Raw genomic sequence first — 24,853 nt, 5'->3', positions numbered from 1 at the left:
GCCCCCTTAACCCTCACCACCCTCCTGCCCCCCCGCCCCTCACCTGCCCACCACCCCTCCCCCCCTCTGCCCACCACCTCTCCCCTGCCCCCCTGCCCCTCACCCACCCACCACCTCTCCCCTGCCCCCCTGCCCCCCTCTGCCCACCACCTCCCCGCTTGCCCCTCCTGCCCACCACCTGTCCCCTGCCCCTCACCTCTCTCCACCGCCCTCTTGCCCTCCGCCTCGCTGTCGCTGTCGTCCGAGAGCCCCGAGCGGTTGGTGGAGGTGGAGGAGTCGGACTCCGACTCCGAGTCCCAGTCCGAGGCCCCCTCCCCGAGCCCGTCGCCCTCGCCGTCCTCGCCTGCCCCCGCCGCCCTCCTCTTCCTCCAGCCCCAGCCCGGGCGCGGGCCCCGGCCCTCGAACCCGCCGCCGGCCGCGGGGGCGTCCAGTGCGCCGCCCCCGCCCAGCCGCGCCTCCCTCTCGTCCTGGCCACTGTCCCCGCCCCCCCCCGCGACGCTGGGCCCCGCCCCCCCGGGGGACTCCCCCGGCCCCCGGCCCCACCCGCTGGGGGGCGTGTCCCGGGGCGGGGAGGCGGGGTCGGCCGAGAGCGGCGCCGGCGGGTGCGGGCCGGTCAGCGAGGGCGTGGAGCTGCGGGACTGGGCCTGGGAGGCGCAGCGGGCCGGGTTCTGCTGCAGGAAGGCCCGCCGGGCCTGCTGGAAGCTGAGGCCCGGGTCGGGGAAGAGGGAGTGCTCGGTGCGGCTCACCCCGTGCCGGGCCGCGCCCAGCAGCAGCTCGCGGTCGTGCTGCGGCGTCCTCCACCACAGCGGCAGCTCGGGGCCCGGCTGGACCAGCGCCAGGCGCTCCTCCAGCGCCGGGTGGGGGAGGACCTGCTCCCGGACGCGGCGCAGCAGGCCGATGCGGTACAGCGTCCGCGAGGCCCGCTCCTCGGTGATCGGGGCGATGGACAGGGAGGGGTCGGCCGGCTCTGTGGAGGGGGGGGGGGGGGTTACTCTCTGCAGGGACAGAGGTCGGCGCTCCTGGACTTCCTGCTCTCCCTCCTTCCCCGCCTGCGCCTGCGCCTGACCCGCTGACAGGCCTCTGGATTCACTCCAGATAGAGGGTGCCAACACGCTCCGCCCTTCACCCACTTCTGTCCTGCCCCACCCCCTGCACCCCTTCCTCTTGTCCCGCCCCTTCCTCTCCCACGCCTACGCTCGCCCCGCCCCTTCCTCTCCCGTGCCTACACTCGCCCCGCCCCTTCCTCTTGTCCCGCCCCTTCCTCTCCCACGCCTACGCTCGCCCCGCCCCTTCCTCTGCCCTTGCCCCACCCCTTCCTCTCCCGTGCCTACACTCGCCCCGCCCCTTCCTCTTGTCCCGCCCCTTCCTCTCCCGCCCCTACACTCGCCCCGCCCCTTCCTCTCGCCCCGCCCCTTCCTCTCCCCTTGCTCTCCTGTGCCTACCCTCGCCCCGCCCCTTCCTCTCCCTCTTGCCCCTTAGTCTCACACGCCTACCCTCACCCCACCCTTCCTCCCCCCCGCACTAGCCCCGCCCCTTCCTCTGACGCCTACCGTCGCCCCGCCCCTTCCTCTCCCGCCCCCCACCCTCGCCTTGCCCCGCCCCTTCCTCTCCCGCCCCCCCCTCTCCCACCCTCGCCTCGCCCTGCCCCTTCTCACCCTCTCCGGGCAGGTGGCAGACCCGGCGGCACATGGCGGTGAAGTTGCTGAAGTAGCGGGTCAGGCTCTCGTCCGTCTTCTTGTCCAGCCGGGCGAACGAGCGGAACCGCCGCCAGTCCAGCCCCCCGCCGCCCGGGGCCACCTCCACGCCGAACGTCGACACCACGCGGTAGAAGTCGCACTCCTCCCTCCGCGTCCACCTCTGCTGCCGCTCGCGCCGGGCGATCTCCTTCAGCTTGTACGCGGCCTCGCAGCGCCGCCGCCGCCGGTCGCCCTTCTCCGCCGCCTCCATCTTGAGCTGCTCGCGGCGGTAGCTGCGCTGGTAGGCCGTGATCAGGCGCCGCAGCCGGGCCGTGAGCGACGAGCCGGTCGGCCAGTAGGACGCCCCCGTCTGGGTCACCTGGCCTGCAGGGAGGGGGAACACAGCGACCGTGACGCGGGGCCGCGGGGCCGCAGGCCGCAGAAGCGACTTGATTCTGCGATCGAGAGACGGGCCGGATGAGGCCCCTGACCCGACGGCGACCCCGCGAGCTACAGGGAGCGGGAGGCTGCCTCTCGCACCCGGGGCCTCTCCTGTCCAGCCAGGGCTCCCGCCGCCCTGAACTCTTCTCGGGACCTGAACTGTCTGGGACTTCAGGGCTGCGGGCGGGACCCCCTGGGGCCACACACAGACACACACACCTCCCCGCCCCCCCCCCGGTGGCACACGGCCGGGGCTCAGGGTACTGACCTTCCTCCCCGTCCACCACGCAGATCTCCTCGTCCATCATGAGGGAGTCGCTCTGGGGGAGAGGGGAGAGGGGAGAGGTGAAGGCCAGGAGAAAGGGAGAGAGAGCCCCTGCCTCCGTCGAAGACGGCTCCGCGTACGAGACAGGGCAGGCACAGCGCCGCAGCCGAGAGCAGCCCCCGCCAGATGTCCGCACGCACCCCCTCACCCCCCCACTGAACCCCGATACGCCCCCTCACCTCCTCCTCCGGCTCCTTGGTCAGGCCAGGCTTGAACTCGGGGTCCTCACCCTCCTTCTCAAACTCTGCCCTGAAACACACACACGGGCGGACGGCAAGCAAGTGTTATTACACTGTTATTACCTGCAGGGAAGCGTCACTGCCAGCAAGCACACTGTCAAAATGCTACCCTGAAGTGTTATTACACTGTTATAACTGGCAGGAAAGCGTCACTGCCAGCAAGCACACTGTCAAAATGCTACCCTGAAGTGTTATTACACTGTTATAGCTGGCAGGGAAGCGTCACTGCCAGCAAGCACACTGTCAAAATGCTACCCTGAAGTGTTATTACCTGCAGGAAAGCATCACTGCCAGCAAGCCCACTGTCAAAATGCTACCCTGAAGTGTTATTACACTGTTATTACCTGCAGGAAAGCATCACTGCCAGCAAGCACACTGTCAAAATGCTGAAGTGTTATTACGGTGTAATTACCAATGAGGAAAGTGTCACTGCAGTAAGTAAACCATTATAAAGCTCTTATTACCAGCCTGAAAACATCACCAAAAACTGTACGGCCAGATACAAAGTATTACCAGCAGACAGTATTAGACACAAGGCTCTTCTTTACACAGAGGGTGGTGGGGGTGTGGAACAGACAGCTGGCTGAGGTCCCGGGATCGATTAGCAACTAACGCCCAGACGGGCCCGACAGGCCCTGCTCTCCCGAGACACCCGTGTAGAGCTCGCGAGTCGGCACCCTGCTCTCGCGCCAGCGCCCCTGTCCCCTGCCGAGGTCGCGAGCCGGCCCTCACCCCTCGCCGAGCTCGGCGTCCGCGCCGCGCTGCTCCGCGTCGATGGCCTGGTCGTCGGGGCGGCCCACTCTCTCCAGGAAGCACAGGCAGGGGTCGGCGCGCATGGTCGTGTACTTCTCGTACCCTGAGACGAGGAGAGAGGGGGGGAGAGACGGGTGAGCGGAGCACAGGGCAGGACGCCGATCCGCTCGGAGGGGTGCGGCGGCGCAGCGGAGACTCCTCACCGTGTTTGAAGACGCCGATCAGCAGGGACTTGTCGGCCTCCGAGTCCCACCAGCGAGCCGGGACCTCCAGCTGGTCCATCTCTGGCATCCAGATATCAATCTCCCTGAGAGAGAGAGAGGGGTTCATACAGACACCCTGACTGACTGGACACTCCAGTACATTAACACTGCACTGAGAGAGAGGGGTTCATACAGACACCCTGACTGACTGGACACTCCAGTACATTAACACTGCACTGAGAGAGAGGGGTTCATACAGACACACTGACTGACTGGACACTCCAGTACATTAACACTGCACTGAGAGAGAGGGGTTCATACAGACACCCTGACTGACTGGACACTCCAGTACATTAACACTGCACTGAGAGAGAGGGGTTCATACAGACACCCTGACTGACTGGACACTCCAGTACATTAACACTGCACTGAGAGAGAGGGGTTCATACAGACACACTGACTGACTGGACACTCCAGTCCATTAACACTGCACTGAGAGAGAGGGGTTCATACAGACACACTGACTGACTGGACACTCCAGTCCATTAACACTGCACTGAGAGAGAGGGGTTCATACAGACACACTGACTGACTGGACACTCCAGTCCATTAACACTGCACTGAGAGAGAGGGGTTCATACAGACACACTGACTGACTGGACACTCCAGTCCATTAACACTGCACTGAGAGAGAGGGGTTCATACAGACACACTGACTGACTGGACACTCCAGTCCATTAACACTGCACTGAGAGAGAGGGGTTCATACAGACACACTGACTGACTGGACACTCCAGTCCATTAACACTGCACTGAGAGAGAGGGGTTCATACAGACACACTGACTGACTGGACACTCCAGTACATCAACACTGCACTGAGAGAGAGGGGTTCATACAGACACACTGACTGGACACTCCAGTACATTAACACTGCACTGAGAGAGAGGGGTTCATACAGACACCCTGACTGACTGGACACTCCAGTACATTAACACTGCACTGAGAGAGAGGGGTTCATACAGACACACTGACTGACTGGACACTCCAGTCCATTAACACTGCACTGAGAGAGAGGGGTTCATACAGACACACTGACTGGACACTCCAGTCCATTAACACTGCACAGAGATAGAGGGGGGTTACCTGGCGTCTGCCCCTCTCAGGACCCTGTCAGCCTGGTCCCCAATCACCTCCTGTCTGAGGTAGTACAGCATCCGCACCCTCAACAGTACCCTGGGACAGAGAGAGAACAGAGACAGGTCAGCCCTGCAGTGATGCTCAGTGCTTCAGCAATGACCAGCCCAGATCAGAAGAGCCTCCAGTCCTACAGGGGAGGACACTCTGGAGAGCCGCAGCCCGGTGTGTGATCATCCGTCACAGCCTGAAGACCACAGAGCCAGTCGCTGGCACGACAAAACAATGAGGCAGAGAGAGACAGGCCCTACGTCTTGCACTGGTGCTTGAGACACAGAGAGAGACAGAGACACAGAGAGAGAGAGAGACAGGCTGTACTTGCTGCACTGGTGCTACACAGAGAGACGGGCCCTACTTGTTGAACTGGTACTTGAGACACAGAGAGAGACAGAGACAGGCCCTACGTCTTACACTGGAGCTTGAGACACAGAGACACAGAGAGAGAGAGACAGGTCATACTTGCTGCACTGGTACTTGAGACACAGAGAGAGACAGAGACACAGACGGAGAGAGACGGGCCCTACTTGTTGAACTGGTACTTGAGACACAGAGAGAGACAGAGACAGGCCCTACATCTTACACTGGAGCTTGAGACACAGAGAGAGACAGAGAGACAAGTCGCACTTGCTGCACTGGTGCTGCACAGAGAGACACAGAGAGACACAGAGACACAGAGAGACGGGCCCTACTTGTTGCACTGGTGCTTGAGACACAGAGAGACACAGAGAGAGACGGGCCCTACTTGTTGCACTGGTGCTTGAGACACAGAGAGACACAGAGAGAGACGGGCCCTACTTGTTGCACTGGTGCTTGAGGTGCTTGCGGTAGCTGTCGTCCAGCAGCAGTGTGTCCGGGTTGTACTTGCGGATCCACTCCACCTTCTGGATATCGAAGGAGCTCTGGGCCTTCACCCGCTTCCCCTTCCTGCCCCGCGGCACCGGGATCGAGAGGCCTGCAGGGGAGCGAGAGCGAGACCAGATGAAATTGAGAGAGAGACAGGGGGGCAGACTGACCGGAGAGGGAGAGAGAGAGGGAGAGGGACTGACCAGAGAGGGAGAGAGAGAGAGAGATGGAGACAGGGAGAGGGACTGACCGGAGAGGGAGGGAGAGACTGACCGGAGAGGGAGGGAGAGACTGACCGGAGAGGGAGGGAGACAGGGAGAGGGACTGACCGGAGAGGGAGAGAGACAGGGAGAGGGACTGACCGGAGAGGGAGAGAGAGAGAGAGAGGGACTGACCGGAGAGGGAGAGAGAGACAGGGGGGCAGACTGACCGGAGAGGGAGAGAGAGACAGGGGGGCAGACTGACCGGAGAGGGAGAGAGAGAGACAGGGGGGCAGACTGACCGGAGAGGGAGAGAGAGAGACAGGGGGGCAGACTGACCGGAGAGGGAGAGAGAGAGACAGGGGGGCAGACTGACCGGAGAGGGAGAGAGAGAGACAGGGGGGCAGACTGACCGGAGAGGGAGAGAGAGAGACAGGGGGGCAGACTGACCGGAGAGGGAGAGAGAGAGACAGGGGGGCAGACTGACCGGAGAGGGAGAGAGAGAGACAGGGGGGCAGACTGACCGGAGAGGGAGAGAGAGAGACAGGGGGGCAGACTGACCGGAGAGGGAGAGGGAGAGAGACTGACCGGAGAGGGAGAGGGAGAGAGACTGACCGGAGAGGGAGAGGGAGAGGGAGACAGGGGGGCAGACTGACCGGAGAGGGAGAGGGAGAGAGACTGACCGGAGAGGGAGAGGGAGAGAGAGACAGGGGGGCAGACTGACCGGAGAGGGAGAGGGAGAGAGACTGACCGGAGAGGGAGGGAGAGACAGAGGGGCGGACTGACCGGAGTGGTTGTGCAGGGCGCGTGTCCGCCCGTTCTCCGGGGGCGTGATGAGCTCCCAGATGAAGCTCTTGATGTTCTCGTCGCCGCGGTAGTGCAGCAGGCAGTACACCAGGATCACGCGGCAGATGGTCTCCACGTCGCGCTCCGACAGCCGGCGCTTGAACCGCGCGTGGGACAGGATGTCCCGCCAGCGCCCCCACCTGGAGACGCGGGGAGGGGAGAGCGCCGCCGGTCACAACCTCACAGGCTCCCGGGGGGCCAGACACGGGTCCGAGGGGCACCGAGCGAGGCTGATCGTCACATACACCCCCGCCTGACCCCCACCCCTGCGCCCGGGACCCCCGAACCCCCCCCCCCCCGAACAGAGGAGAGCGGCGAGACCCACCCGTAGACCAGCAGGTGCTTCTCGACCCGGAAGCAGTCCGTGCGCCCGTAGCCGTGGTGCCGGTCGGAACGCCGAGACCGCGGGCGCTCCTCTTCCTCGCTGTCCAGGTCGGAGAACTCCACGATGTCGTCCTCCCGCAGAGAGCTGAACTGTCGAGTCTGCTTCCTGACACGAGGCGTGTCTATCACCAGGGTATTCTGAGAGAGAGGGGTTCATACAGACACAATGACTGACTGGACACTCCAGTACATTAACACTGCACTGAGAGAGAGGGGTTCATACAGACACACTGACTGGACACTCCAGTCCATTAACACTGCACTGAGAGAGAGGGGTTCATACAGACACACTGACTGACTGGACACTCCAGTACATTAACACTGCACTGAGAGAGAGGGGTTCATACAGACACACTGACTGACTGGACACTCCAGTCCATTAACACTGCACTGAGAGAGAGGGGTTCATACAGACACACTGACTGACTGGACACTCCAGTACATTAACACTGCACTGAGAGAGAGGGGTTCATACAGACACACTGACTGACTGGACACTCCAGTACATTAACACTGCACTGAGAGAGAGGGGTTCATACAGACACACTGACTGGACACTCCAGTACATTAACACTGCACTGAGAGAGAGGGGTTCATACAGACACACTGACTGACTGGACACTCCAGTACATTAACACTGCACTGAGAGAGAGGGGTTCATACAGACACACTGCTTGACTGGACACTCCAGTACATTAACACTGCACTGAGAGAGAGGGGTTCATACAGACACACTGACTGGACACTCCAGTACATTAACACTGCACTGAGAGAGAGGGGTTCATACAGACACACTGACTGACTGGACACTCCAGTACATTAACACTGCACTGAGAGAGAGGGGTTCATACAGACACACTGACTGACTGGACACTCCAGTACATTAACACTGCCCTGAGAGAGAGGGGTTCATACAGACACACTGACTGACTGGACACTCCAGTACATTAACACTGCACTGAGAGAGAGGGGTTCATACAGACACACTGACTGACTGGACACTCCAGTACATTAACACTGCACTGAGAGAGATGCCACTGTACCTTCCTGTTGATTGAATCCAGGTCGATGTCGGCCTTCTTAGCCCACTTCTGCCAGAAGTTCGGGTCGTCCAGGGCAATGTCAGTCCGGTTTTCTGACGCAACAAAACTAGCCTGGATGGACAGACCAGAGTTACACAAGCAAGTGCAAAGGTCAAACACACACTCACACCCACCTGCAACATGGCAGGTGTCCCACACTCGCACTCCCTAACTCAGGCCAATGAAAAACACCTGGTGACCCATGTTATATAAACCAGCCAGAGAAAAGACAGGCGTCCCACACTCGCAAACTCGCTCCCAAAGGTAAAACACCAGGCGTCCTACACCTGCAAACCCATGCTCCACAGTCGTGAGCTCACACTCAAAGATCAATTTGACAAGCGTCCCACACTTGCAAGCTCACGCTCAAAGATCAATTTGACAGGCGTCCCACTCTTGCAAGCTCACGCTCAAAGATCAATTTGACAGGCGTCCCACAGTCGCGAGCTCACGCTCAAAGATCAATTTGACAGGCGTCCCAGTCGCGAGCTCACGCTCGTAGATCAATTTGACAGGCGTCCCACAGTCGCGAGCTCACGCTCGTAGATCAATTTGACAGGCGTCCCACAGTCGCGAGCTCACGCTCGTAGATCAATTTCCCACACTCGCAAACTTGCTCCCAAAGGTAAGACGCAAGGCATCCTACACCCGCAAACTCATGCTCGTAGATCAATCTGGCAGGCTTCCCACACTCACGAGCTCATGCCCAAAGGCGAAACAGCAGGCGTCCTACACTCGCACGCCGCCTGAAAGCACTGGACAGGAGCGGCATCTGACCTTGGAGAAGGTGGAGCCCTTGCCCTCGCTCTCGATGGTGATGGTGGTGGCTCGGCGCTGCAGGATCTGGTCGATGTCCTCCTCGCAGAACTTGTTCCCCTCGTCCCCCTCGTCCATGATGGCCGCGTACGCCCCCTTCCGCAGCAGGTCCTCGATCTCCTTCTTCGAGAACTGCTGGATCTGCGGGAGGGGGGAGACGGAGGAGCGCGTCGTCAAGCACCGTGGCCGAGCGGGAAGGAGGGAGAGCGAAGAAAGACGCAGCAGACAAGAGCGAAGGACAGCTCAAGCAGGGGGCTGCGTCAGCATGCGCAGGTTGCAAAGGAACAGATGAAGGTTTACTTCAGGCTGGAAGAACTTCTCCGCCGTGAAACCACACCAGAAGCAGGCCGCACAGCTGGGACGCTGCGTTTCTTCCGTTTTCATTTCAGCGTTTAACAGACCTTTACCCACTCTCCTTCGCCAGACTGAAGGACGGCCGATTTGCAAACGGAAGCAGCGAAAACCGCCAAGCGGGGAGGCGGTCTCCCGGAGAGAGGCAGGGGGCCGGGCGGGACGCACTGACCCCGTTGACGTTGCTCTCCTTGCCGCTCATGCTCTGCAGCACGGCCTTGTCCAGCCCCAGCTTCAGGCTGGCCTTGTCGAACATCTCCCTCTCGTAGGAGTTGCGCGTGATGAGCCGGTACACCTTCACCGCCTTGGACTGGCCGATGCGGTGGCACCGCGCCTGGGCCTGTGGGGGGGTGGAGAGACTGGGAGATTAGCTGCGAGGAACTGGCCAACGGCAGTACCGATGGCGGCTCCTTCCCCGGTCCGGTCTGATGACGGGAATCCGGACCGGCAGGAGCCCGGAGGGGCGGCGCCGCTCACCTGCAGGTCGTTCTGGGGGTTCCAGTCCGAGTCGAAGATGATGCAGGTGTCGGCGGCCGTCAGGTTGATGCCCAGCCCCCCCGCCCGCGTGCACAGCAGGAAGACGAAGCGGTCCGAGTCCGGGCGGCTGAAGCGGTCGATGGCGGCCTGCCGCAGGTTCCCGCGCACGCGCCCGTCGATGCGCTCGTACAGGTACCTGCCGGGGAGGCACGGGACACGCCCAGCTCAGAGCGGCGGACGGGGACACGCGCGGGCCCGGGCGCGAGACGGACGCGATGACGCGCCCCCTCACGATCTAAACCACCGCACACCCGGCGCGGCGAGAATCACCGCAGCTGGGCGCCGCGACCCACGACTCAGCCGCAGGAAACACTCATTATAATTATAATAATAATAATAATAATAATAATAATTGCTTACACTGATATAGCTCTTTTCTGGACACTCCACTCAAAGTGCTTTACAGGTCATGGGGATCCCCTCCACCCCCACCAGTGCGCAGTCCCCCCCACCCGGATGCTGATCACACCCATTACAGGAAAACGCTGCTCCTCGTGCCAGTGAAACCCACCCACAGCTCCGGCGCCGCACCCCCACTGACCTCTTGTGGATGAGGTAGTCCTCCAGGATGTCCAGGCAGCGCACCATCTGGGAGAAGATGAGCACCTTGTGGCCGCCGGCCTTCAGCTTGGGCAGCAGCTTGTCGATCAGCACCAGCTTGCCGGCGGAGCGCACCAGGGCCTGCAGGTGGAAGTCGGGGGCCATGGGGTCGTAGACCTCCCTGAGCTCACACAGGATCTTCTCCTCCGCCCCTGAGGCAGAGAGAGAGAGAGAAAGAGGCGGGGGGAGGAGATATTAACAGATGGGTGGGTGGCTGCAGCAGGTGGTGAGCACTAACGAGTGTTAATGAGTGTTAATTACCGGTGATGAGGTAGGGGTGGCTGGAGCAGGTGGGCACTAACGAGCGTTAATGAGTGTTAATTACCGTGATGAGGTAGGGGTGGCTGCAGCAGGAGGTGGGCACTAACGAGCGTTAATGAATGTTAATTACCGTGATGAGGTAGGGGTGGCTGCAGCAGGAGGTGGGCACTAACGAGCGTTAATGAGTGTTAATTACCGTGATGAGGTAGGGGTGTCTGCAGCAGCAGGTGAGCACTAACGAGCGTTAATGAGTGTTAATTACCCGTGATGAGGTAGGGGTGGCTGCAGCAGCAGGTGAGCACTAACGAGTGTTAATGAGTGTTAATTACCCGTGATGAGGTAGGGGTGTCTGCAGCAGGAGGTGAGCACTAACGAGCGTTAATGAGTGTTAATTACCGGTGATGAGGTAGGGGTGGCTGCAGCAGGTGGGCACTAACGAGCGTTAATGAGTGTTAATTACCGGTGATGAGGTAGGGGTGGCTGCAGCAGCAGGAGGTGAGCACTAACGAGCGTTAATGAGTGTTAATTACCCGTGATGAGGTAGGGGTGGCTGCAGCAGGAGGAGGTGAGCACTAACGAGCGTTAATGAGTGTTAATTACCGGTGATGAGGTAGGGGTGGCTGCAGCAGGAGGTGGGCACTAACGAGTGTTAATGAATGTTAATTACCCGTGATGAGGTAGGGGTGGCTGCAGCAGCAGGTGTGCACTAACGAGCGTTAATGAGTGTTAATTACCGTGATGAGGTAGGGGTGGCTGCAGCAGCAGGTGAGCACTAACGAGCGTTAATGAGTGTTAATTACCGGTGATGAGGTAGGGGTGTCTGCAGCAGCAGGTGAGCACTAACGAGCGTTAATGAGTGTTAATTACCGGTGATGAGGTAGGGGTGGCTGCAGCAGCAGGTGGGCACTAACGAGCGTTAATGAGTGTTAATTACCGGTGATGAGGTAGGGGTGGCTGCAGCAGCAGGTGGGCACTAACGAGTGTTAATGAGTGTTAATTACCGGTGATGAGGTAGGGGTGGCTGCAGCAGCAGGTGAGCACTAACGAGCGTTAATGAGTGTTAATTACCCGTGATGAGGTAGGGGTGGCTGCAGCAGCAGGTGAGCACTAACGAGTGTTAATGAGTGTTAATTACCCGTGATGAGGTAGGGGTGTCTGCAGCAGGAGGTGAGCACTAACGAGCGTTAATGAGTGTTAATTACCGGTGATGAGGTAGGGGTGGCTGCAGCAGGTGGGCACTAACGAGCGTTAATGAGTGTTAATTACCGGTGATGAGGTAGGGGTGGCTGCAGCAGCAGGAGGTGAGCACTAACGAGCGTTAATGAGTGTTAATTACCCGTGATGAGGTAGGGGTGGCTGCAGCAGGAGGAGGTGAGCACTAACGAGCGTTAATGAGTGTTAATTACCGGTGATGAGGTAGGGGTGGCTGCAGCAGGAGGTGGGCACTAACGAGTGTTAATGAATGTTAATTACCCGTGATGAGGTAGGGGTGGCTGCAGCAGCAGGTGTGCACTAACGAGCGTTAATGAGTGTTAATTACCGTGATGAGGTAGGGGTGGCTGCAGCAGCAGGTGAGCACTAACGAGCGTTAATGAGTGTTAATTACCGGTGATGAGGTAGGGGTGTCTGCAGCAGCAGGTGAGCACTAACGAGCGTTAATGAGTGTTAATTACCGGTGATGAGGTAGGGGTGGCTGCAGCAGCAGGTGGGCACTAACGAGCGTTAATGAGTGTTAATTACCGGTGATGAGGTAGGGGTGGCTGCAGCAGCAGGTGGGCACTAACGAGTGTTAATGAGTGTTAATTACCGGTGATGAGGTAGGGGTGTCTGCAGCAGCAGGTGAGCACTAACGAGCGTTAATGAGTGTTAATTACCCGTGATGAGGTAGGGGTGGCTGCAGCAGCAGGTGAGCACTAACGAGTGTTAATGAGTGTTAATTACCCGTGATGAGGTAGGGGTGTCTGCAGCAGGAGGTGAGCACTAACGAGCGTTAATGAGTGTTAATTACCGGTGATGAGGTAGGGGTGGCTGCAGCAGGTGGGCACTAACGAGCGTTAATGAGTGTTAATTACCGGTGATGAGGTAGGGGTGGCTGCAGCAGCAGGAGGTGAGCACTAACGAGCGTTAATGAGTGTTAATTACCCGTGATGAGGTAGGGGTGGCTGCAGCAGGAGGAGGTGAGCACTAACGAGCGTTAATGAGTGTTAATTACCGGTGATGAGGTAGGGGTGGCTGCAGCAGGAGGTGGGCACTAACGAGTGTTAATGAATGTTAATTACCCGTGATGAGGTAGGGGTGGCTGCAGCAGCAGGTGTGCACTAACGAGCGTTAATGAGTGTTAATTACCGTGATGAGGTAGGGGTGGCTGCAGCAGCAGGTGAGCACTAACGAGCGTTAATGAGTGTTAATTACCGGTGATGAGGTAGGGGTGTCTGCAGCAGCAGGTGAGCACTAACGAGCGTTAATGAGTGTTAATTACCGGTGATGAGGTAGGGGTGGCTGCAGCAGCAGGTGGGCACTAACGAGCGTTAATGAGTGTTAATTACCGGTGATGAGGTAGGGGTGGCTGCAGCAGCAGGTGGGCACTAACGAGTGTTAATGAGTGTTAATTACCGGTGATGAGGTAGGGGTGGCTGCAGCAGGAGGTGGGCACTAACGAGCGTTAATGAGTGTTAATTACCGGTGATGAGGTAGGGGTGGCTGCAGCAGCAGGTGGGCACTAACGAGTGTTAACGAGTGTTAATTACCGGTGATGAGGTAGGGGTGGCTGCAGCAGGAGGAGGTGTGCACTAACGAGCGTTAATGAGTGTTAATTACCGGTGATGAGGTAGGGGTGGCTGCAGCAGCAGGTGGGCACTAACGAGCGTTAATGAGTGTTAATTACCGGTGATGAGGTAGGGGTGGTTGCAGCAGCAGGTGGGCACTAACGAGCGTTAATGAGTGTTAATTACCGTGATGAGGTAGGGGTGGCTGCAGCAGGAGGTGAGCACTAACGAGTGTTAATGAGTGTTAATTACCGGTGATGAGGTAGGGGTGGCTGCAGCAGCAGGTGGGCACTAACGAGTGTTAATGAGTGTTAATTACCGGTGATGAGGTAGGGGTGGCTGCAGCAGGAGGTGGGCACTAACGAGCGTTAATGAGTGTTAATTACCGGTGATGAGGTAGGGGTGGCTGCAGCAGCAGGTGGGCACTAACGAGTGTTAACGAGTGTTAATTACCGGTGATGAGGTAGGGGTGGCTGCAGCAGGAGGAGGTGTGCACTAACGAGCGTTAATGAGTGTTAATTACCGGTGATGAGGTAGGGGTGGCTGCAGCAGCAGGTGGGCACTAACGAGCGTTAATGAGTGTTAATTACCGGTGATGAGGTAGGGGTGGTTGCAGCAGCAGGTGGGCACTAACGAGCGTTAATGAGTGTTAATTACCGTGATGAGGTAGGGGTGGCTGCAGCAGGAGGTGAGCACTAACGAGTGTTAATGAGTGTTAATTACCGGTGATGAGGTAGGGGTGGCTGCAGCAGCAGGTGGGCACTAACGAGCGTTAATGAGTGTTAATTACCGTGATGAGGTAGGGGTGGCTGCAGCAGGAGGTGAGCACTAACGAGTGTTAATGAGTGTTAATTACCGGTGATGAGGTAGGGGTGGCTGCAGCAGGAGGAGGTGAGCACTAACGAGCGTTAATGAGTGTTAATTACCCGTGATGAGGTAGGGGTGGCTGCAGCAGCAGGTGAGCACTAACGAGCGTTAATGAGTGTTAATTACCGTGATGAGGTAGGGGTGGCTGCAGCAGGAGGTGTGCACTAACGAGTGTTAATGAGTGTTAATTACCGGTGATGAGGTAGGGGTGGCTGCAGCAGGAGGTGAGCACTAACGAGTGTTAATGAGTGTTAATTACCAGTGATGAGGTAGGGGTGGCTGCAGCAGGAGGTGAGCACTAACGAGTGTTAATGAGTGTTAATTACCGGTGATGAGGTAGGGGTGGCTGCAGCAGCAGGTGGGCACTAACGAGTGTTAATGAGTGTTAATTACCGGTGATGAGGTAGGGGTGGCTGCAGCAGCAGGTGAGCACTAACGAGCGTTAATGAGTGTTAATTACCGTGATGAGGTAGGGGTGTCTGCAGCAGCAGGTGGGCACTAACGAGCGTTAATGAGTGTTAATTACCGGTGATGAGGTAGGGGTGGCTGCAGCAGGAGGTGAGCACTAACGAGTGTTAATGAGTGTTAATTACCCGTGATGAGGTAGGGGTGGCTGCAGCAGGAGGTGAGCACTAACGAGTGTTAATGAGTGTTAATTACCGGTGATGAGGTAGGGGTGGCTGCAGCAGGAGGTGAGCACTAACGAGCGTTAATGAGTGTTAATTACCGGTGATGAGGTAGGGGTGGCTGCAGCAGGAGGTGTGCACTAACGAGCGTTAATGAGTGTTAATTACCCGTGATGAGGTAGGGGTGGCTGCAGCAGGAGGTGGGCACTAACGAGTGTTAATGAGTGTTAATTACCGGTGATGAGGTAGGGGTGGCTGCAGCAGCAGGAGGTGTGCACTAACGAGCGTTAATGAGTGTTAATTACCGGTGATGAGGTAGGGGTGGTTGCAGCAGGAGGTGAGCACTAACGAGCGTTAATGAGTGTTAATTACCGGTGATGAGGTAGGGGTGGCTGCAGCAGCAGGTGGGCACTAACGAGCGTTAATGAGTGTTAATTACCGGTGATGAGGTAGGGGTGGCTGCAGCAGGAGGTGGGCACTAACGAGCGTTAATGAGTGTTAATTACCGGTGATGAGGTAGGGGTGGCTGCAGCAGGAGGGCACTAACGAGCGTTAATGAGTGTTAATTACCGTGATGAGGTAGGGGTGTCTGCAGCAGCAGGTGGGCACTAACGAGCGTTAATGAGTGTTAATTACCGGTGATGAGGTAGGGGTGGCTGCAGCAGGAGGTGAGCACTAACGAGTGTTAATGAGTGTTAATTACCGGTGATGAGGTAGGGGTGGCTGCAGCAGGAGGTGGGCACTAACGAGTGTTAATGAGTGTTAATTACCGTGATGAGGTAGGGGTGGCTGCAGCAGGAGGGCACTAACGAGCGTTAATGAGTGTTAATTACCGGTGATGAGGTAGGGGTGGCTGGAGCAGGAGGAGGTGTGCACTAACGAGCGTTAATGAGTGTTAATTACCGGTGATGAGGTAGGGGTGGCTGCAGCAGCAGGAGGTGAGCACTAACGAGCGTTAATGAGTGTTAATTACCGGTGATGAGGTAGGGGTGGCTGCAGCAGGTGGTGAGCACTAACGAGTGTTAATGAGTGTTAATTACCGGTGATGAGGTAGGGGTGGCTGCAGCAGGAGGTGAGCACTAACGAGCGTTAATGAGTGTTAATTACCGGTGATGAGGTAGGGGTGGCTGCAGCAGCAGGTGGGCACTAACGAGCGTTAATGAGTGTTAATTACCGGTGATGAGGTAGGGGTGGCTGCAGCAGGAGGTGAGCACTAACGAGCGTTAATGAGTGTTAATTACCCGTGATGAGGTAGGGGTGGCTGCAGCAGACAGGTGAGCACTAACGAGCGTTAATGAGTGTTAATTACCCGTGATGAGGTAGGGGTGGCTGCAGCAGGAGGTGAGCACTAACGAGTGTTAATGAGTGTTAATTACCGGTGATGAGGTAGGGGTGGCTGCAGCAGGAGGTGGGCACTAACGAGTGTTAATGAGTGTTAATTACCGTGATGAGGTAGGGGTGGCTGCAGCAGACAGGTGGGCACTAACGAGCGTTAATGAGTGTTAATTACCGTGATGAGGTAGGGGTGGCTGCAGCAGCAGGTGAGCACTAACGAGCGTTAATGAGTGTTAATTACCGGTGATGAGGTAGGGGTGGCTGCAGCAGGAGGTGAGCACTAACGAGTGTTAATGAGTGTTAATTACCGTGATGAGGTAGGGGTGGCTGCAGCAGCAGGTGAGCACTAACGAGCGTTAATGAGTGTTAATTACCGGTGATGAGGTAGGGGTGGCTGCAGCAGGAGGTGAGCACTAACGAGTGTTAATGAGTGTTAATTACCGTGATGAGGTAGGGGTGGCTGCAGCAGGTGGTGAGCACTAACGAGTGTTAATGAGTGTTAATTACCGGTGATGAGGTAGGGGTGGCTGCAGCAGGTGGGCACTAACGAGCGTTAATGAGTGTTAATTACCGGTGATGAGGTAGGGGTGGCTGCAGCAGACAGGTGGGCACTAACGAGCGTTAATGAGTGTTAATTACCGGTGATGAGGTAGGGGTGGTTGCAGCAGCAGGTGTGCACTAACGAGCGTTAATGAGTGTTAATTACCGGTGATGAGGTAGGGGTGGCTGGAGCAGGAGGTGTGCACTAACGAGCGTTAATGAGTGTTAATTACCGGTGATGAGGTAGGGGTGGTTGCAGCAGGAGGTGAGCACTAACGAGCGTTAATGAGTGTTAATTACCGGTGATGAGGTAGGGGTGGCTGCAGCAGCAGGTGGGCACTAACGAGCGTTAATGAGTGTTAATTACCGGTGATGAGGTAGGGGTGGCTGCAGCAGGAGGTGGGCACTAACGAGCGTTAATGAGTGTTAATTACCGGTGATGAGGTAGGGGTGGCTGCAGCAGGAGGGCACTAACGAGCGTTAATGAGTGTTAATTACCGTGATGAGGTAGGGGTGTCTGCAGCAGCAGGTGGGCACTAACGAGCGTTAATGAGTGTTAATTACCGGTGATGAGGTAGGGGTGGCTGCAGCAGGAGGTGAGCACTAACGAGTGTTAATGAGTGTTAATTACCGGTGATGAGGTAGGGGTGGCTGCAGCAGGAGGTGGGCACTAACGAGTGTTAATGAGTGTTAATTACCGTGATGAGGTAGGGGTGGCTGCAGCAGGAGGGCACTAACGAGCGTTAATGAGTGTTAATTACCGGTGATGAGGTAGGGGTGGCTGCAGCAGGAGGTGGGCACTAACGAGCGTTAATGAGTGTTAATTACCCGTGATGAGGTAGGGGTGGCTGCAGCAGACAGGTGAGCACTAACGAGCGTTAATGAGTGTTAATTACCCGTGATGAGGTAGGGGTGGCTGCAGCAGGAGGTGAGCACTAACGAGTGTTAATGAGTGTTAATTACCGGTGATGAGGTAGGGGTGGCTGCAGCAGGAGGTGGGCACTAACGAGTGTTAATGAGTGTTAATTACCGTGATGAGGTAGGGGTGGCTGCAGCAGACAGGTGGGCACTAACGAGCGTTAATGAGTGTTAATTACCGTGATGAGGTAGGGGTGGCTGCAGCAGCAGGTGAGCACTAACGAGCGTTAATGAGTGTTAATTACCGGTGATGAGGTAGGGGTGGCTGCAGCAGGAGGTGAGCACTAACGAGTGTTAATGAGTGTTAATTACCGTGATGAGGTAGGGGTGGCTGCAGCAGCAGGTGAGCACTAACGAGCGTTAATGAGTGTTAATTACCGGTGATGAGGTAGGGGTGGCTGCAGCAGGAGGTGAGCACTAACGAGTGTTAATGAGTGTTAATTACCGTGATGAGGTAGGGGTGGCTGCAGCAGGTGGTGAGCACTAACGAGTGTTAATGAGTGTTAATTACCGGTGATGAGGTAGGGGTGGCTGCAGCAGGTGGGCACTAACGAGCGTTAATGAGTGTTAATTACCGGTGATGAGGTAGGGGTGGCTGCAGCAGACAGGTGGGCACTAACGAGCGTTAATGAGTGTTAATTACCGGTGATGAGGTAGGGGTGGTTGCAGCAGCAGGTGGGCACTAACGAGCGTTAATGAGTGTTAATTACCGGTGATGAGGTAGGGGTGGCTGCAGCAGCAGGTGTGCACTAACGAGTGTTAACGAGTGTTAATTACCGGTGATGAGGTAGGGGTGGTTGCAGCAGGAGGTGAGCACTAACGAGCGTTAATGAGTGTTAATTACCGGTGATGAGGTAGGGGTGGTTGCAGCAGGAGGTGGGCACTAACGAGCGTTAATGAGTGTTAATTACCAGTGATGAGGTAGGGGTGGCTGCAGCAGGAGGTGAGCACTAACGAGTGTTAATGAGTGTTAATTACCGGTGATGAGGTAGGGGTGGCTGCAGCAGGAGGTGTGCACTAACGAGCGTTAATGAGTGTTAATTACCAGTGATGAGGTAGGGGTGGCTGCAGCAGGAGGTGAGCACTAACGAGTGTTAATGAGTGTTAATTACCGTGATGAGGTAGGGGTGTCTGCAGCAGGAGGTGTGCACTAACGAGTGTTAACGAGTGTTAATTACCGGTGATGAGGTAGGGGTGGCTGCAGCAGGAGGTGTGCACTAACGAGCGTTAATGAGTGTTAATTACCGGTGATGAGGTAGGGGTGGCTGCAGCAGGAGGTGAGCACTAACGAGTGTTAATGAGTGTTAATTACCGTGATGAGGTAGGGGTGTCTGCAGCAGCAGGTGGGCACTAACGAGCGTTAATGAGTGTTAATTACCCGTGATGAGGTAGGGGTGGCTGCAGCAGGAGGTGGGCACTAACGAGCGTTAATGAGTGTTAATTACCGGTGATGAGGTAGGGGTGGCTGCAGCAGCAGGTGAGCACTAACGAGCGTTAATGAGTGTTAATTACCGGTGATGAGGTAGGGGTGGCTGCAGCAGGAGGTGAGCACTAACGAGTGTTAATGAGTGTTAATTACCAGTGATGAGGTAGGGGTGGCTGCAGCAGGAGGTGAGCACTAACGAGTGTTAATGAGTGTTAATTACCGGTGATGAGGTAGGGGTGGTTGCAGCAGGAGGTGAGCACTAACGAGCGTTAATGAGTGTTAATTACCGGTGATGAGGTAGGGGTGGCTGCAGCAGCAGGTGGGCACTAACGAGCGTTAATGAGTGTTAATTACCGGTGATGAGGTAGGGGTGGCTGCAGCAGGAGGTGTGCACTAACGAGTGTTAATTACCGGTGATGAGGTAGGGGTGGCTGCAGCAGGAGGTGTGCACTAACGAGTGTTAACGAGTGTTAATTACCGGTGATGAGGTAGGGGTGGTTGCAGCAGGAGGTGAGCACTAACGAGCGTTAATGAGTGTTAATTACCGGTGATGAGGTAGGGGTGGCTGCAGCAGCAGGTGGGCACTAACGAGCGTTAATGAGTGTTAATTACCGGTGATGAGGTAGGGGTGGCTGCAGCAGGAGGTGGGCACTAACGAGCGTTAATGAGTGTTAATTACCCGTGATGAGGTAGGGGTGGTTGCAGCAGGAGGTGAGCACTAACGAGCGTTAATGAGTGTTAATTACCGGTGATGAGGTAGGGGTGGCTGCAGCAGGAGGTGTGCACTAACGAGCGTTAATGAGTGTTAATTACCGGTGATGAGGTAGGGGTGGCTGCAGCAGGAGGTGTGCACTAACGAGTGTTAACGAGTGTTAATTACCGGTGATGAGGTAGGGGTGGCTGCAGCAGCAGGAGGTGAGCACTAACGAGCGTTAATGAGTGTTAATTACCGGTGATGAGGTAGGGGTGGCTGCAGCAGGAGGTGTGCACTAACGAGTGTTAATTACCGGTGATGAGGTAGGGGTGTCTGCAGCAGGAGGTGAGCACTAACGAGCGTTAATGAGTGTTAATTACCGGTGATGAGGTAGGGGTGTCTGCAGCAGCAGGTGGGCACTAACGAGCGTTAATGAGTGTTAATTACCCGTGATGAGGTAGGGGTGTCTGCAGCAGCAGGTGCGCACTAACGAGCGTTAATGAGTGTTAATTACCCGTGATGAGGTAGGGGTGGCTGCAGCAGGAGGTGCGCACTAACGAGCGTTAATGAGTGTTAATTACCCGTGATGAGGTAGGGGTGGCTGCAGCAGGAGGTGTGCACTAACGAGCGTTAATGAGTGTTAATTACCGGTGATGAGGTAGGGGTGGCTGCAGCAGCAGGTGGGCACTAACGAGCGTTAATGAGTGTTAATTACCGGTGATGAGGTAGGGGTGGTTGCAGCACTTGCGCAGCTCCATCATGGCGTTGAGCAGGTTGGGCACGTTGCTGCTCTGCGCCGCCCCCTGGCTGAGGAAGGTGAAGTTGCGCTCCAGGATGGCGCGGTAGTATCTCTTCTGCACGGCGGTCAGCTCCACCTCGATGATGGTCTCCTGCTTGGGCGCCAGGTTCTTCTCCACGTCCTCCTTCAGGCGCCGCAGCATCATGGGCTTCAGGATGGCCTGCAGCTTCTGCACCTGAGGGGCGGGGTGAGAGGGGGCGCTGATGCGGGCAAGGCACCGCGTGCCCCCGTGCTCCCGGGGTCCCCGAAACTGGCCCCGCCCCCCCCCGCACCCTGACACCCCACCCCGATACTGCCTGCCTCCCTGCCCCCAGGGTCCCCGAAACTGGCCCCGCCCCCCCCTGCACCCCAACAGCCCACCCCGATACTGCCTGCCTCCCTGCCCCCAGGGTCCCCGAAACGCCCCAGGGCGCCCCCAGGGTCCCCGAAATTGGCCCCCGCCCCCCCCTGCACCCCGACAGCCCACCTCGATACTGCCTGCCCCCCTGCCCCCAGGGTCCCCGAAACGCCCCAGGGCGCCCCCAGGGTCTCCGAAACTGGCCCCGCCCCCCCCGCACCCTGACACCCCACTTCGATACTGCCTGCCCCCCTGCCCCCAGGGTCCCCGAAACGCCCCAGGGCGCCCCCAGGGTCTCCGAAACTGGCCCCGCCCCCCCCGCACCCTGACACCCCACTTCGATACTGCCTGCCTCCCTGCCCCCAGGGTCTCCGAAAGTGCCCACACTACCCAGGCACCCCAGGGGCCGCCCACAGCTCTCCTGTCCCCACACTCCACCCACACTGTCCGTGTGCCCCAACACACACCACTACCCGCCCCCCCCCAACTCTTCATTCGAACCCTTTCAGTGTCATCCTCGCTGGCCCATCATCTGCGCACCCCAGCCCCTCTCGGGCTCCGTACCTGCTCCTCGGTCTTGAGGTCCCCGAAGTCCTTGAGGAACTCGGTCTCCGAGGGGAACTGCGTGGGCTCGAGGAAGTGCAGCAGGCTGAACAGCTCCTCCACGGTGTTCTGCAGGGGCGTGCCTGTCAGCAGGACCTTGTGCTCCTGGGAAGAGGGAACGGAGCCGGTCAGTGTCATCAAAGGAGGAGGCAGCGATCTCCCAAAACACCCCAGGGCCAAAACGGACTAGGATCACCCTGGAGGTCCTTTTCCAACTGGGACTCTGCACAGCCCCACCCACTTCTGGCCAGCCCCGCCTCTGGCCAGCCCCACCCACTTCTCCACAGCCCCGCCCCACCCACTTCTCCACAGCCCCGCCCCTGGCCAGCCCCACCCACTTCTCCACAGCCCCGCCTCCGGCCCGCCCCACCCACTTCTCCACAGCCCCACCCCACCCACCTCTCCACAGCCCCGCCTCTGGCCAGCCCCACCCACTTCTCCACAGCCCCGCCCCACCCACTTCTCCACAGCCCCGCCCCTGGCCAGCCCCACCCACTTCTCCACAGCCCCGCCTCCGGCCCGCCCCACCCACTTCTCCACAGCTCCGCCCCACCCACCTCTCCACAGCCCCGCCTCCGGCCCGCCCCACCCACTTCTCCACAGCCCCGCCCCACCCACTTCTCCACAGCCCCGCCTCTGGCCAGCCCCACCCACTTCTCCACAGCCCTGCCTCTGGCCAGCCCCACCCACTTCTCCACAGCCCCGCCCCACCCACTTCTCCACAGCCCTGCCTCTGGCCAGCCCCACCCACTTCTCCACAGCCCCGCCCCACCCACTTCTCCACAGCCCCGCCCCACCCACTTCTCCGCAGCCCTGCCTCTGGCCAGCCCCACCCACATCTCCACAGCCCCGCCCCACCCACTTCTCCACAGCCCTGCCTCTGGCCCACCCCACCCACTTCTCCACAGCCCAGCCCCACCCCTTCCTCCATCCCTCCTCTCACCAGGTCCAGCATTTTGAGGCTGTCCAGCAGCTTGCAGTTGCGGTTCTTGAGGCGGTGGGCCTCGTCGATGACCACGCAGCGCCAGGCGATCTCCCGCAGCTCGGGGCAGTCGGACAGCACCATCTCGAACGTGGTGATCAGGGCGTCGAACTTGTAGGCCCCCGGGATCAGGTGTCCCTGAGAGAGAGAGGGGTGTGAGAGAGCATTCCTTGACGTCTCCCAGCCAACAGCAGGACCAGCAGCCTGTACGTCTGGCGGAGTGGGATCTGCTTTCTGATTTTTATACTGCAGCACCAACAGAAAAACAGAGCTGCGCAAGACTGCCTCTACCCCAAAAGTGTCCAGTCAGTCAGTCAGTCAGTGTCTGTATGAACCCCTCTCTCTCAGGGCAGTGTTAATGTACTGGAGTGTCCAGTCAGTCAGTGTGTCTGTATGAACCCCTCTCTCTCAGTGCAGTGTTAATGTACTGGAGTGTCCAGTCAGTCAGTGTGTCTGTATGAACCCCTCTCTCTCAGTGCAGTGTTAATGTACTGGAGTGTCCAGTCAGTCAGTGTGTCTGTATGAACCCCTCTCTCTCAGTGCAGTGTTAATGTACTGGAGTGTCCAGTCAGTGTGTCTGTATGAACCCCTCTCTCTCAGTGCAGTGTTCATGTACTGGAGTGTCCAGTCAGTCAGTGTGTCTGTATGAACCCCTCTCTCTCAGTGCAGTGTTCATGTACTGGAGTGTCCAGTCAGTCAGTGTCTGTATGAACCCCTCTCTCTCAGTGCAGTGTTCATGTACTGTCTCTCACCTTATCATCCCTGCAGTACATCTCATACTGCTGTATCATCTGCCGGCTGGCCAGGCTGCCATGGTAGACAATGGCGTTCATCTCAGTCCAGCTGGCGAACTCGCGCTCCCAGTTGGCGATGGTGGACAGGGGCGCGATGACGAGGAAGGGGCCGCGGATCCCCACGCTGTGGATCTCCGACAGCAGGGTGATCGACTGGATCGTCTTCCCGAGACCCATCTCATCCGCAAGGATACAGTTCTGCCTGCAGGAGGGAGGCAGACAGGGAAGAGAGATCGTACAGCAGAGAGAGAGAGAGAGAGAGAGACGGAGGAGAGATCGTACAGCAGAGAGAGAGAGAGGGAGACGGAGGAGAGATCGTGCAGCAGAGAGAGAGAGATGGGTAAGGAGGAGAGATCGTACAGCAGAGAGAGAGACAGAGAGAGAGAGAGACGGAGGAGAGATCGTACAGCAGAGAGAGAGAGAGGGAGACGGAGGAGAGATCGTACAGCAGAGAGAGAGAGATGGGTAAGGAGGAGAGATCGTACAGCAGAGAGAGAGACAGAGAGAGAGAGAGAGATTGTACAGCAGAGAGAGAGACAGGGAGGGAGGAGAGATCGTACAGCAGAGAGAGAGATCATACAGCAGAGAGAGATCGTTTCTATTTTTTGTTTTGTTCCATGTTAATTTTATTATTTTTATTTGCTTTGGCAACACTGATTGTACCCATCGGTCATGCTAATAAAGCACCTTGAATTGAATTGACAGGGAGGGAGGAGAGATCGTACAGCAGAGAGAGAGAGGGAAGGAGGAGAGATCGTACAGAAGAGAGAGAGAGAGAGAGAGAGAGAGAGAGAGAGAGAGAGAGAGAGAGAGAGAGAGAGAGAGATCGTACAGCAGAGAGAGAGACAGACAGGGAGGGAGGAGAGATCGTACAGCAGGCGGACACTGACCTGTTGTACCAGTTGAAGAGCAGCCAGTTCACTCCCTCCAGCTGGTATTCCCGGAGAGTATTCCCGTTCTTGTATTCCCGGGAAAGATCCAGCTTTTTCCAGGCGCTGGCTGGTGGACGAGGCTGGAGGAGACAAGTGGGTTAATTACACGGAGACAAAGGATTCGTGTTGATATCCCAGACAGAATGGACACAGCACTGACTGCTGCCTGAAGACACTGTGCGGACAACAAGAGGACAGTACTGACCACTCTAGAGACAGACACTGGACAGTGAGCACATGGACACAGAGGACAGTGAGGGGACAGTACTGACCACTCTCTTGAGGCAGGACTGTCTGCTCTGTATCTTCTTGAACTCCAGGACCTTCCCCTCATCCACATCCTCCTTCAGCTCCCAGGTGGAGTCTTCATAGGGCAGAGAGCACCACTTCACCAGGTAGTACACCACCGGCTACAACAACACAACACAGTCAGCGTCACACACCACTTCACCAGGTAGTACACCACCGGCTACAACAACACAA

At 57.6% G+C, this 24,853-nt stretch overlaps 1 protein-coding gene across 1 annotated transcript in view; it reads right to left on the bottom strand.

Annotated features, from left to right (window-relative positions):
• The window catches only part of chd8 (chromodomain helicase DNA binding protein 8), a 57,081-nt gene that overhangs the window by 7,385 nt on the left and 24,843 nt on the right, over window positions 1-24,853 (bottom strand). Inside the window, exons 12-32 of the mRNA XM_088634218.1 lie at window positions 24,643-24,780; window positions 24,329-24,450; window positions 23,397-23,640; window positions 22,606-22,782; window positions 21,624-21,767; window positions 20,639-20,897; window positions 10,433-10,643; window positions 9,832-10,027; window positions 9,527-9,694; window positions 8,965-9,144; window positions 8,149-8,259; window positions 7,047-7,243; window positions 6,662-6,861; window positions 5,628-5,784; window positions 4,782-4,871; window positions 3,638-3,741; window positions 3,414-3,537; window positions 2,622-2,691; window positions 2,386-2,437; window positions 1,656-2,060; window positions 197-967 (exon numbers count right to left, since the gene is read on the bottom strand). Of these exons, the coding sequence (XP_088490344.1) occupies window positions 197-967; window positions 1,656-2,060; window positions 2,386-2,437; window positions 2,622-2,691; window positions 3,414-3,537; window positions 3,638-3,741; window positions 4,782-4,871; window positions 5,628-5,784; window positions 6,662-6,861; window positions 7,047-7,243; window positions 8,149-8,259; window positions 8,965-9,144; window positions 9,527-9,694; window positions 9,832-10,027; window positions 10,433-10,643; window positions 20,639-20,897; window positions 21,624-21,767; window positions 22,606-22,782; window positions 23,397-23,640; window positions 24,329-24,450; window positions 24,643-24,780 (4,120 nt within the window). The remainder of the gene's footprint in view (window positions 1-196; window positions 968-1,655; window positions 2,061-2,385; window positions 2,438-2,621; window positions 2,692-3,413; window positions 3,538-3,637; window positions 3,742-4,781; window positions 4,872-5,627; window positions 5,785-6,661; window positions 6,862-7,046; window positions 7,244-8,148; window positions 8,260-8,964; window positions 9,145-9,526; window positions 9,695-9,831; window positions 10,028-10,432; window positions 10,644-20,638; window positions 20,898-21,623; window positions 21,768-22,605; window positions 22,783-23,396; window positions 23,641-24,328; window positions 24,451-24,642; window positions 24,781-24,853) is intronic.

Source organism: Lepisosteus platostomus, chromosome 6, assembly GCF_059453375.1.
Source record: "Lepisosteus platostomus isolate fLepPlt1 chromosome 6, fLepPlt1.hap1, whole genome shotgun sequence".
In the NCBI taxonomy this organism is placed as follows: domain Eukaryota; kingdom Metazoa; phylum Chordata; class Actinopteri; order Semionotiformes; family Lepisosteidae; genus Lepisosteus; species Lepisosteus platostomus.
Note: the sequence above shows the minus strand (reverse complement) of the source record. Positions and strands in the feature narration are given on the sequence as shown.